The sequence below is a fragment of the Lacerta agilis genome, chromosome 7 (genome assembly GCF_009819535.1).
Source record: "Lacerta agilis isolate rLacAgi1 chromosome 7, rLacAgi1.pri, whole genome shotgun sequence".
NCBI classification, from domain to species: Eukaryota; Metazoa; Chordata; class Lepidosauria; order Squamata; family Lacertidae; genus Lacerta; species Lacerta agilis.
In genome coordinates this window covers 55,932,657-55,945,199 of record NC_046318.1, presented here as the reverse complement: position 1 = coordinate 55,945,199, position 12,543 = coordinate 55,932,657, and the positions used below count along the sequence as shown (strand labels likewise).

General features: G+C 45.1%; 1 protein-coding gene across 3 annotated transcripts in view; it reads left to right on the top strand.

Annotated features, from left to right (window-relative positions):
* The first annotated feature begins 7,528 nt into the window (after positions 1–7,528).
* Positions 7,529–12,543, top strand: part of JPH1 (junctophilin 1) — a 61,448-nt gene continuing 56,433 nt past the window's right edge. For all 3 annotated transcript variants that reach the window (XM_033155443.1, XM_033155442.1, XM_033155444.1), the window contains exon 1: positions 7,529–7,954. In XM_033155443.1, coding sequence (XP_033011334.1) covers positions 7,576–7,954 — 379 coding nt within the window. In that variant the 5' untranslated portion in view covers positions 7,529–7,575. The remainder of the gene's footprint in view (positions 7,955–12,543) is intronic.

The window sequence follows — 12,543 nt, the reverse complement described above, 5'->3', positions numbered from 1 at the left end:
GATCTTCGCCTAGTGCCAAAAAGATAACAAAGATGTGTTAGAATGTTTTAGATCGCTTTTATTATTCTATAAATATGTTGCTATAAATTTTAATATTTTGTTATAAATTGTGTTTTATTATGTTACGAGCCGCCTTAAAAAGGGGGAGCCCTGAAAGTTGCCTTTACATATTAAATAAAATCAATTAATTGAATTGCAGAAAATCTCCAAGAACTGCTACTGTGCAAGTTCCACTCCTCTTGGTTCACCAAAGCAGAATATACTCGGAAATTCTCACAATATAATGTTAACTAGATTATTTTTTAAAATCCAACTTGTGCAATGTTTTTCTTTCACATTTAACCTGAATCTCAGATGTAGTTCTATTTAATTCTGCGTGGGGGAAATTGATAAAATGAATTATATGACCAGCCCAATTGTAAAGGATCAGCTTTAGCATTTGTGGGGCACCCTGCGATACAAACCAAAGCACTATTCTGCAGCTCTGTTCAACTTGCTGTGGTTGAAACCATAAGATGTTTGTGATTATATCAAATTTAGGATGCACAGACAATCCCATGTTGCAAAGGACAACTGACAGACTTTCAAGCACAGCATTAAGCCACCCTGCAATCATATGCACATTTATGTCCTGCTTGTGGGGTTCCCTTAGGCATTTAGTTGGCTGCTGTAAGAATAGGATGCTGGACTTGATGAGCCTTTTAGTGTAATCCAGAAGGGCTCCTCTTATGTTCTTATAGGGTAGCACGGAGACAGTGTTGATTGCAGGATGCCAAACAGGCCTCATATGCCAGAATAGAAGTGGACACACACACCTGCAATAAAGCATGTCATCCCAGCCCAGGAAAATTGGCTTCACATCCAGTAAGTCCCACTGAGGCAGCAAAATATACTTCTGAGTAAGCATGCTTAGGATGGTACTATTAATAAACAATGAAACTTCCTATGCACTTAGTCCTATTGAATGCACGGGGGCTCAAGCCAGAACAAGCATGCCTACTGTTAGTTCTCAATGTCAAAATACTTCTGTTCCATGTTTTTTTTTTAAAAAAAAGCCTGTCATGGCTGGGTCTTGGATATAAATCTAACAAGAAATTATATATTAGTATCTGCAATGAGGTATGTATAGCCATCTGCTGTCTGTGTAACCAGATGTTGTAAACTCAAGTGAAAATGTTGAGCATTAGCTTTCTGCATCACACACACACACACACACAGAGAGAGAGAGAGAGAGAGAGAGAGAGAGAGAGAGAGAGAGAGAGAGACTATGATGAACTAGATGGTATAGCCAATGCTATACAATCCTACCCAGTTTTTCTTGCTAACAGGTAAGTATCCTTGAGATATTAGCTTCAATTGGCCCTAGAAAAGCGCAAGGATTGTTGCCCATCTCCGCTCATGAGCTCACCTGCAGAACCAAAAAGAAAAATACGGGTTTGGTTCTTCCCAGCATGGTATATACATGTGGGCAAACTGAAGGAGAGGAAAACAATACTTAACAAAAAACAAATTAAAACAGCGGGATAGCTGAGTGATTGACATGACACTTGATGCAAAAGTAGAACCCTATGTAATCAATGTGTTTGAACACGGTTGGTACAAATGAATCCAAAGAGAAAGGGTGGTAGTTCAGTGGTAGAGCATCTGCCTTGCATGCAGTAAGTCCCATGTTCAAACCCCCCCCCCCCGCGCGCATCCCCATGTTGGGCTGAGTGGGATTCCTGCTTGAAACCATTGAGAGCTGCTGCCAATCAGTGCAGACATTACTGAGCTAAATGGACAGATGGCGTGCTTTTGGTATAAGGCAGCTCACTGTGTTCCTATGTAATAACAACAAAAGATGCTCATTTGACTTCGTGAGTTACTTCCCAGTTTTCCACCTGTGTAATTCTTTGCTCGAAAAACTTCAAGAAATATATCTTTGCTCGAAAAACTTCAAGAAATATATCTTTGCTTGAAAAACTTCAAGAAATATATCTGAATAAATATGTGTGTGTTGTAGTCAACTAGGTCCTACTCGGAGTAGAACCACTGAAATTAATGAAATTAAGCATATGTTGTGTTATGTCAATTACCTGGATGTAGCCATGTTGTATAGAGGAAAATAACAGAATGGGAAAAACCAGAGATTTATTCAAGAAAATTGGAGATATGAAAGGAACATTTCGTACAAAGATTACCACAATTAAGGACAAAAGTGGAAAGGACCTAACAGATGCAGAAGACATCAAGAAGAGGTGGCAAGAATACACAGAGGAATTATACCAGAAAGATATGGAGGTCTCATACACCCCAGGAAATGTGGTTGCTGACCTTGAGCCAGACATCCTGGAGAGTGAAGTTAAATGGGCCTTAGAAAGCCTTGCTAACAACAAGGCCAGTGGAAGTGATGATATTCCAGCTGAACTATTTAAAATTTTAAAAGAGGATGCTGTTAAGGTGCTGCACTCAATATGCCAGCAAGTTTGGAAAACTCAGCAGTGGCCAGAGGATTGGAGAAGATCAGTCTACATCCCAATCCCAAAGAAGGGCAGTGCCAAAGAATGCTCCAACTACCGCACAATTGCACTCATTTCACACGCTAGCAAGGTTATGCTTAAAATTCTACAAGGCAGGCTTAAGCAGTATGTGGACCGAGAACTCCCAGAAGTGCAAGCTGGATTTCGAAGGGGCAGAGGAACCAGAGACCAAATTGCAAACATGCGCTGGATTATGGAGAAAGCCAGAGAGTTCCAGAAAAACATCTACTTCTGCTTCATTGATTATGCAAAAGCATTTGACTGTGTCGACCACAGCAAACTATGGCAAGTTCTTAAAGAAATGGGAGTGCCGGATCACCTCATTTGCCTCCTGAGAAATCTCTATGTGGGACAAGAAGCTACAGTTAGAACTGGATATGGAACAACTGATTGGTTCAAAATTGGGAAAGGAGTACGACAAGGCTGTATATTGTCTCCCTGCTTATTTAACTTATATGCAGAATACATCATGCGAAAGGCTGGACTGGATGAATCCCCAACCGGAATTAAGATTGCCGGAAAAAATATCAACAACCTCAGATATGCTGATGATACTACCTTGATGGCAGAAAGTGAGGAAGAATTGAAGAACCTTTTAATGAGGGTGAAAGAAGAGAGCGCAAAATATGGTCTGAAGCTCAACATCAAAAAAACTAAGATCATGGCCACTGGTCCCATCACCTCCTGGCAAATAGAAGGGGAAGAAATGGAGGCAGTGAGAGATTTCACTTTCTTGGGTTCCATGATCACTGCAGATGGTGACAGCAGTCACGAAATCAGAAGACGCCTGCTTCTTGGGAGAAAAGCAATGACAAACCTAGACAGCATCTTAAAAAGCAAAGACATCACCTTGCCGACAAAAGTCCGTATAGTTAAAGCTATGGTTTTCCCAGTAGTAATGTACGGAAGTGAGAGCTGGACCATAAAGAAGGCTGATCGCCGTAGAATTGATGCTTTTGAATTATGGTGCTGGAGGAGACTCTTGAGAGTCCCGTGGACTGCAAGAAGATCAAACCTATCCATTCTCAAAGAAATCAGCCCTGAGTACTCACTAGAAGGACAGATCCTGAAGTTGAGGCTCCAGTACTTTGGCCACCTCATGAGAAGAGAAGAATCCCTAGAAAAGACCCTGATGTTGGGAAAGATGGAGGGCACAAGGAGAAGGGGACGACAGAGGATGAGATGGTTGGACAGTGTTCTTGAAGCTACTAACATGAGTTTGGCCAAACTGCGAGAGGCAGTGAAGGATAGGCGTGCCTGGCGTACTCTGGTCCATGGGGTCACGAAGAGTCGGACACGACTGAACGACTGAACAACAACAACAAAAGCCATGTTGTAGGGATGCGGGTGGCGCTGTGGTCTAAACCACTGAGCCTAGGGCTTGCTGATCAGAAGGTTGGCGGTTCGAATTCCCGCAACGGGGTGAGCTCCTGTTGCCAACCTAGAAGTTCGAAAGCACATCGAAGTGCAAGTAGATAAATAGGTACCGCTCTGGCGGGAAGCTATATGGCGTTTCCGTGCGCTGCTCTGGTTCACCAAAAGCAGCTTAGTCATGCTGGCCACATGACCCAGAAGCTGTACGCCGGCTGCCTCGGCCAATAAAGCGAGATGAACGCCACAACCCCAGAGTCATCTAATGGTCAGGGGTCCCTTTACCTTTACCTTTAACCATGTTGTGCATAACCTTGGCAAGGTTTGCCTTTCTGAGGAAAGATCTACGCTGGTGCTACACTAATTATCTCTGTTTCCCTTAATCAAGACTTTTGTTTTTATCATTCTACTGCATGGTGAGATTAGACTGATATGTACTGGCTTTCCAAGTAAGTTTGTGACTAAGGTAAGATTTGAACTGTAGACTTCCTCGTGGCCCACACTTCTGGCAAATAACAATGCCAGTTCACATTGTTCTACAAAATACACGTCTTCAACAGGGACTCTATTGTTTTTCCATTTGTGAGACTATCATTTAACCCTGGACACTGCTATTCCTCCTTGGAGAGAGGGACTGACATTTGACTGTCATTCCACTTACAGGACTGTCATTTGACTGCCATCCCACTCTGAACACTCAATCCTTCTCATTCCCATGGCAACCTACATTCCACGTTTCTCCAAGGCCCCCTTCCTATAGTTTTTTTTATTTCCATTTCCCCCCTTGCCTGTCACAGTTTTCCCTACCTTCCATTTTGGTACCCCAGTGCCTCTGTAATACCCCCTCTATTGTTCTCTGACCCTTACCCATTCCTCAAGTCAATCCTTCTTCCCTTTCTGTTGCTGAATTAGCCCTGGCTTCTGCAAAAATATTTGCAGTCCCAGAAGGAAGTACCACTGAGGTCAAGGTAGACAGACAGGTAGTTTATTTTGTATTGGTCATAGGCCATCACCAACAGGGGTTATTTCCAGTACTTATAAAAAGCCTTGTTCTCCTGACTTATCTTTATTGTTCTATAGTCATTGTTCCAGCACCCAATTGTTTTGTCAAGCCCTGCTTTGTGGGAATGCTAAAAGCTGACTTTCGATTGAGACAGGAACTATACTTCATCTATTTATTAATTCCAGATCTTACCTACACATGTAATTCCCCACCTGCCACCGCCGGCACCATTTTATTCTCACAGCAACCACTTAATTTTTTTAAAAAATCTCTAAACAGTTTACATGACAGTCACTTCACATAGAGAATGTTGCTTTTAAATGCTCCCCACCATAAGAAACAACTGTGGATCTGCCCCATGTGTTCCTATACATTTTACAGTTTGGACTTTCTTACTGTAAAACACTTTGATAAACTTCTTACATCAAGCAATTTTAAGAACGTAAGCATAGCTGTGCTGGATCAGGCAAAAGGCCCATCTCAGGGGCGGACCTTGGTAATATGCTGCCCTGTACGAGGACATGTGACACCCTCCCCCAGCCCTCACAGGCTTTGGGAAGGAAAGGAGGGCTCTAGGACCCTGTCAGAGCCCTGGTGCCTCCTTCCCCAAGCCATATATGCACCTACTGGGCTTTGAGAAGGTGTTCTCCTCGGCTGCAGGTCCGGTACAACTGCACTGCGCACACTGCCCTAAATCTGCCTCTGCCAATCTTGTTTAGCCTACTGTTCTCATGTGAATCCCACAGGACATAAATGTAGATATGATTACAGGACCTAATGCTGTGCCAGAAAGTCTGCAAATTGTTCTCTTTGTGGCAACCTTGGACTATCTGTATATCCTAAAGTTTGTTAATAATCGCAAGCATTTTATGGTTCTCCCACAGCAAAGGACTCTACTTCCTACATTGCTCCATTGGGAGAACTACCCTTCATTCCTTCTCTCTATTTGAGAACACATTTATCCCATGACTGCTAAGCTTACTCAGGTTCAGAATCAGCCGTGTTGGTCTGCCATATTTTGTTTCGACTCAGGTTCAGAAGATACACTCATCCAAATGTTGGTTTAACTGCTGCACCATGCTGAGATACAAGTACTGGGGAGGAGCAAAGTGGCCATGGGTCCTCTTCAGGAGTCCACACTTTGGCTTGGCTTATAAGAACATGAGAATGTTGGATCAGGCCAATGCACCTTTTATAGTTCAGCTCTCAAGAGAATTAGTGAGATGGGTAACTGATTAAATAGTCAACAAAATGAGCACAGCAGGAAGAAGAGTTTTAGCCAGCACAATCCCTGCTATGCTCATTTTCTACTTGCAAGGAGGTGTGTTGTTTGATATTTCAAACATTGGAGACCTTCACAAATGGCACACCTCACCTATAGACTGAAGTGTGATACAGTGCATTCTGCTACCTCACCTTATTGCATCAGATACAGTGACTGGGGCACCTTCCTTTGTTGGGGAGATTGCATGTGATTACTGATAGAGGTTAAAGGCAATGGATGGTTTAAGGTAAACAGAAATCTCTCTGGAATGTATGAAAGGGAAAAACCAGGCCATTGACAGTTTGGCTGCAGGGCTGGCGGAATTACCAGCACTAGTCCCCACTACAAGCTATCTTCACAGAACTGGAGATTAAGCAGTAGGAGGGTTCAAAGCAACGTGAAACCTGTCATTTTAGAAATTAGCAGGTTGCTTCAAAAACCACACACAGACAGGTTCAGAAGAAGGGAGGAGCCTGCTAAGGATCAAGCTTGCTTGTGCCTAAAAGCTTCTGAACTGAAAGCTTTCCTTTTTGAATCTAGATGAGTGAACGTGAAGAGAGGTTGCAGAGCGTGCATGGTGAATCAAATGCACTCTGTGCATGCTCAGAGCTCCTAGCTTATTACTTGATATGCTCTCAGCCCAAACTGAGTCGTGCCCGGCATTGCAAAGCAGCTATGGGGCCGAACCCACAGGTTGTTGTTTTTTAAGTGCTGAACACCTGTTCAACTTCAACACTTTCCACAAGTGCATCTCCCTACCCCACACAGGCTGCGCACCCACCATACATTGAAAGCACCTGTCTCCTCGCCTCCAAAGAATCCTGGGAAGGAACTACTAGTTTACCTCACAAAGCTACAGCTTCCTGGGCAGGATTGGGGGTGGGGGTTGTTATGTGCTTTAAATGTGGTTTAAACGTATGGTATTATGGCTCTCCCCCCCCCCCGGTCCTCTGGTCGCTCCCTCACACTTTTGCCTGTGCTGAGGCGCCGACCTCACCCCCTTCCCCCTCAAGCGGGTGGGATCCGCCTCACACTCGCACCGTGTTGTTTTTTAAACCCCCCCCCGCAAGAGTTCCGGAAACTGCGCGCCTCCCTCGCTCGCCTGAGGCACCTGCCCCGCCGGGCTCCGCCTCGCCCCCTCCCCTTCCCGCCTTTTTCCTTCTCCCGGGGCAGAAGCCGGACGACGGCCGGGCTTGGGTGGGGCAGGAGGGGACGGCGGAGGGGAGGAGCGCGGCTGAGGGCGGGCGCCAGCGCCGAGCCGAGGAGCGCTGCCTGGGACGGAGCGCTGGCATTTGTCGCGGGAGCCTCGGCAGGGGACGCAGCGCAGCGCCCCGAGAACAGCAGCAGCGGCAGCGGCAGCGGCAGCCGGAGGCGGCGGAGGAGCCGAGCTCGGCCCGGGCGGCACCCGCTCCCCCTGAATGACGGGCGGCAGGTTCGACTTCGACGATGGCGGCACCTACTGCGGCGGCTGGGAGGAGGGCAAGGCCCACGGGCACGGCATCTGCACCGGGCCCAAGGGGCAGGGCGAGTACGCGGGCTCGTGGGCGCACGGCTTCGAGGTGGTGGGCACCTACACCTGGCCCAGCGGCAACACCTACCACGGCTACTGGGCGCAGGGCAAGCGCCATGGCTTGGGCGTGGAGACGAAAGGCAAGTGGATGTACCGCGGCGAGTGGTCGCACGGCTTCAAGGGTCGCTACGGCGTGCGCCAGAGCCTCACCACCCCGGCCCGCTACGAGGGCACCTGGAGCAACGGGCTGCAGGACGGCTACGGCGTCGAGACCTACGGCGACGGAGGTGAGTGCGAGAGACAGGCGGGCGAGCAGCGGCCGCCAGGGGGCGCGCGGAGATGGCGCGCGACGGCTTCCACACGTGCGCGTGTCCAATCCCCGGTCGCCGGAGTGCAGCGCTGAGCTCGGCAGCTTTCCGAGTTGGTGCGCGCTCTCTCGCTCTTTCACTTTTATTTTTCCGATCTATGGTTTGACAAACGCGGGTAGCAGGTGCATTCTTTGAAGCGTCCCGCTTGCGAAAGGAAACGCGCGGCCCTCTAGGTTTGAGGAGCAAATGAGGAAGAAGACAGCCTGCAAAAGTTTCGCCTTTCTCACCGCGAGGATTGCTCAGAGTCCCGTTTTCTTTGTAAGAAGTATCGATCCCACCACCGTGCATAGGTGGCAACCGCCGCGAAGCCGGTGGCCCTTTGTAGCTTCATGCAAAAAGTGTGAGGCGGCTGGCACCCTGCTGCCGCTGTTGATCTTCCGCCTTCTGGGAATGAAACAGGCGCCGATAAGGGAGTATTAGCACATTTGTACGGCTTGTCTTGCACAGGCGATTTGCAGCGCAGACAATAGATAATGCCCCCCCCCCTTCTTCCTCTTCTTCTTCTTCGCTACAGTCGCACAGTTCAGTTCATCAGATACATCCGTGTGTGAACTGTTGTCCACGAAAGCCTATGCCAGCCACAATATATTGGTTAGCCTTTAAGCTGCCATAAGACGCTTTGTTGTTTTGGCCAAAGCATGCTAACCACAGATATTCCTCTGGAATTTTCAAATTGAATTAGATCCTCCCTTCAATTCTCCTATAAGCTGATATCAAAAGAGTGAGGGAAGTCCACCCTTTCTGCCACTCTGATTGCTGTGACAGTATGTTAAGTTGCTAAGGGGGATCTAATCTGCATTAAATCATTTTTGAGTAAGCACCCTGTTATCTGGTTGGGCACATAATTGCAGTAGATGTTGTGGGATGAACTGAGTATGGGCTGCCTGACTTAAATTTAGATGGTTGCCTAGGTTGCCTTCAGACATCCTTTTCCCACCTCAGCATTTTCGTGCAATACAGTTGCTTAGGTTTCTCCTGAAAACCCTGAACGCAGTTTTTAGCTTGCTCAACATCATGAGTTTGAGGCTGCATGCACACCACACGTTTAAAGCACACATGCTCACACACCCCAAAAAAGAATCCTGGGAACTGTAGTTTACCAATCACAGAGCTACAATTTCCAATACTCTGAACAAACTACAGTTCCCAGGATTCTTGGAGGAGGCAGATGCACTGGGTATTTAAAATTAACTTTTACAAGGGAGGGGTTAAATGTTACAGTAAGCTACTGTGTTTTCAGGATTGTTACTTTTCTTCACCAGCTGATAGAAATATTTCCAATATTTTACCTTTCTGGAATTCAGTATGATTACTGGAACTCTTTTGCAGTTTCTTCTTTTGTGCCTGATAGCCAATTCACACAGTAGTGGTGGTGTGTTGGCCCTTAACACCATGTTCCTGAGGTACCATGCTACTGGGTAAACCTCGTTCTGGTTTAAACAGAAGCCACATCAAGATAGAGCTGGTACCCCAGAGTGGCATCAGGCTAGCTATCTTCTCTAGGCCACCCTCCCTTATTTCTTCTGGGGTGTTCAATCAATAAGTAAAGGTAAAGGGACCCCTGACCGTTAGGTTCAGTCACGGACTACTCTGGGGTTGCGGCGCTCATCTCGCTCTATAGATCAAGGGAGTTGGTGTACAGCTTCCAGGTCATGTGGTCAGCATGACTAAGCCACTTCTGGCAAATGAGAGCAGCGCACAGAAACACCGTTTACCTTCCTGCCGTTTACCTTCCTGCTGGAGCGGTACCTATTTATCTATTTGCACTTTGACGTGCTTTCGAACTGCTAGGTTGGCAGGAACTGGGACCAAACAACGGGAGCTCACCTCGCCACGGGGATTCAAACTGCCGACCTTCTGATTGGTTTAGACCACAGCACCACCCGCATCCCCCAATCAATAATTAAATCTCAACAAAAACAAGGATCAAATAAAATGCCGCTGTAAAACAAATAAAATCCAACAGAACAAAACAGAAATGTGATGAAATGACAAACAGGAGTAGCTTGGGGCCAGGCAAGCTCACCAGGAGAGTGCATGCCATAGGCAGGGTGCCAAAACCAAAAGGCCCCTCTCTGCAATTGCCATCCAGTTCATCTTGGGTAGTGGGCAGAAGGTCCTCAGATGAAGTATAGAGGGCATAGTCATATTTGTGTGGAACAAGACCATATTCCTATGACATTTAGGGATTCATCGGTGGTAACCAGGACTTCAAATTTTACCTGGCAATGGGCTGGCAGCTTGTGCAGATTTTAAAATATTGGTGGGATGCGATCACTATAGATGCTTACAGTCAGCAGCCTAGCAGCTGAATTCTGAAGTTCCCAATAAATCTCCAAAGGCAGCCCCATGTGCAACATGTTTTAGTAGTCCAACTGAAAGTTTACCAAGATACGGAAGCAAACTGTTAGCAGGGCACCTGCATCAAAAGAAGTTGGTGCACCAGCCATAACTGATGAGTTTGACAAGGCCGAATAGTTATATTTCGAGAGCAATGAAGATGTTTATTTTTCTGAAAGCACTTACAACATATTTTACAATAGATATCTGAAATGTGAACTAGCCTTGCATCTAGTGGGGAAAGTTCCTAATTTCTTCTGGCAGCCAAGTGAGCATAACAGGGGGCATGAAACAGGAGTTCATTTAGGTCAGTCAAGAGTACATCTTGTCCAGATAAATTGTTTCACTGACATACTGTACTTGTGTCATATTGAGCACTGTACAAAAAACAAAAATAGGCTGGATCCTTGCCATTTACAATTACAAAACTCATCTAAAGCTGTTGAGCTGCTTTTGATTTATTCCAGCCCAAATGTATAATTGGATCAATCTCTTTAAAATTTCAGAGCATTGCATACATTAATCACACAACTACCTCAAGCTATGGGAGAGGCAGGATAATAATATTTAAAGTAAATAAAGCTTGGGCATATTTATCTTGCTTGTGTTAGCAATTAATGCTGCGTAACTAGTATGTAGGAAGTTTGCTGTGCTACATAATTCCGCAAAATGTGGTTGGCAACACAAAAAAGTCTGTGATTTAATATCCTAATCCAATTGCCCTTCATTTGGATAGAATTGCCATTGATTTCAACAGAACCTGCTTCCAGGGAAATATAGTTAGATCAGTGGTTCTGAAACGTATTTTTATGAGCCACAGTTTCAGAATAAAAATTTCCTCATGCCACATCAATTTTAATTGATAAAAAATACACTGGAAAACAAAGGAAACCACTCCTAGCAGTGCTTCATTTAGAACACAACTGCCTTATAATATGATCACGGGACATCCAGAAAGTATAAAACAATGCAGCTAGCTACAGAAGAACATGAATATTATAATTACAAACGAGCCTCTTACACATGTACTTTAAGTATGTTTACAAAAGTATTGCTTGATGCTCTCGTTTTGAAAAGCTATCTATCCATATTCCACGAATAAAAATAATTATTTTGATGCTATACTATACTACATTGAAATGTTCAAATGTTTCTTTGATTGTCCTTGAATCTTTCTGCCACACTTTCTAGCTTCTCCTGCCACACCAGTGTGGCACGCCACAGCCTTTGAGAACCTCTAAGTTAGGGTATTAGCCTAACTGCCCTGGTCTCCTCATGTACACAGTGGGATTTACCTAATTCACCGAAGAAGCTAACTGCATGTTGCATATTAATGCACACAACAGTCCCCAGAACTTCTTCAAAAAAGAAAAGAAAAAGCTGTTTCTGGAGTTTCTGAAAGTGGCCACTGAGGCTGGGCTCTTCACTTACCCATCATTTCCCTGCTCTACATCATTTCCCACATGCAGCTAGCCTACCTGGCCAGTGTGGGTTGTTTTCATCATCACTCAGAGAGAATGAGTTAGCTCTTGACTGGTGGTAGAAGAAGAACAAAAGTCCATATATTGCCAGCTTCAAAATACAGTATGACTTTTTATTTTAACATTGCAAGACAAAACCTACGTAAATTTTCTGGCAAATATCTCTATATTTAGAGCATAAATCTGAGTGGTGCTTCAGCATATCCTTTGAGTTAAATAGAGACTACCAACATTTTTAATGGAAAATGTTCGGCACAATCCTCTGTGCAGGTTTACTTGGAAGTTAGTTTGACTATTGTAAGGTTTTCTGAGTGCAGGACTGCAGCGTCAGAGTTCTTTTGTCAAAAGACTAGTTCCTAATTCTCGTCCATCTGGCCATGCAATTTTATTTGCAAGGCTGGATTGTATAGTGATTGGGGGGGGGGGGAGTTGTGTGCTTTAAAATCTGAGGTTCGTGTGTTAGATGTCATTAATGAGAAGTACCAAACATGCCTTTCTGTCGTGTTTGTGGGCGGCCACTTTTTCTCAGCTGTTGGAAGAACAATATGTGAGAATAAAAAGTAAATATTAACTTTGAAAGATAAATATTTTATTCCAAAGGAATACATTTGCTAAAACATCAAATGTTTATTTCAAATGGGTTTTTGTAGTTTGTTGACATTGTTTTAAACAAGGGAGCCCTAATCT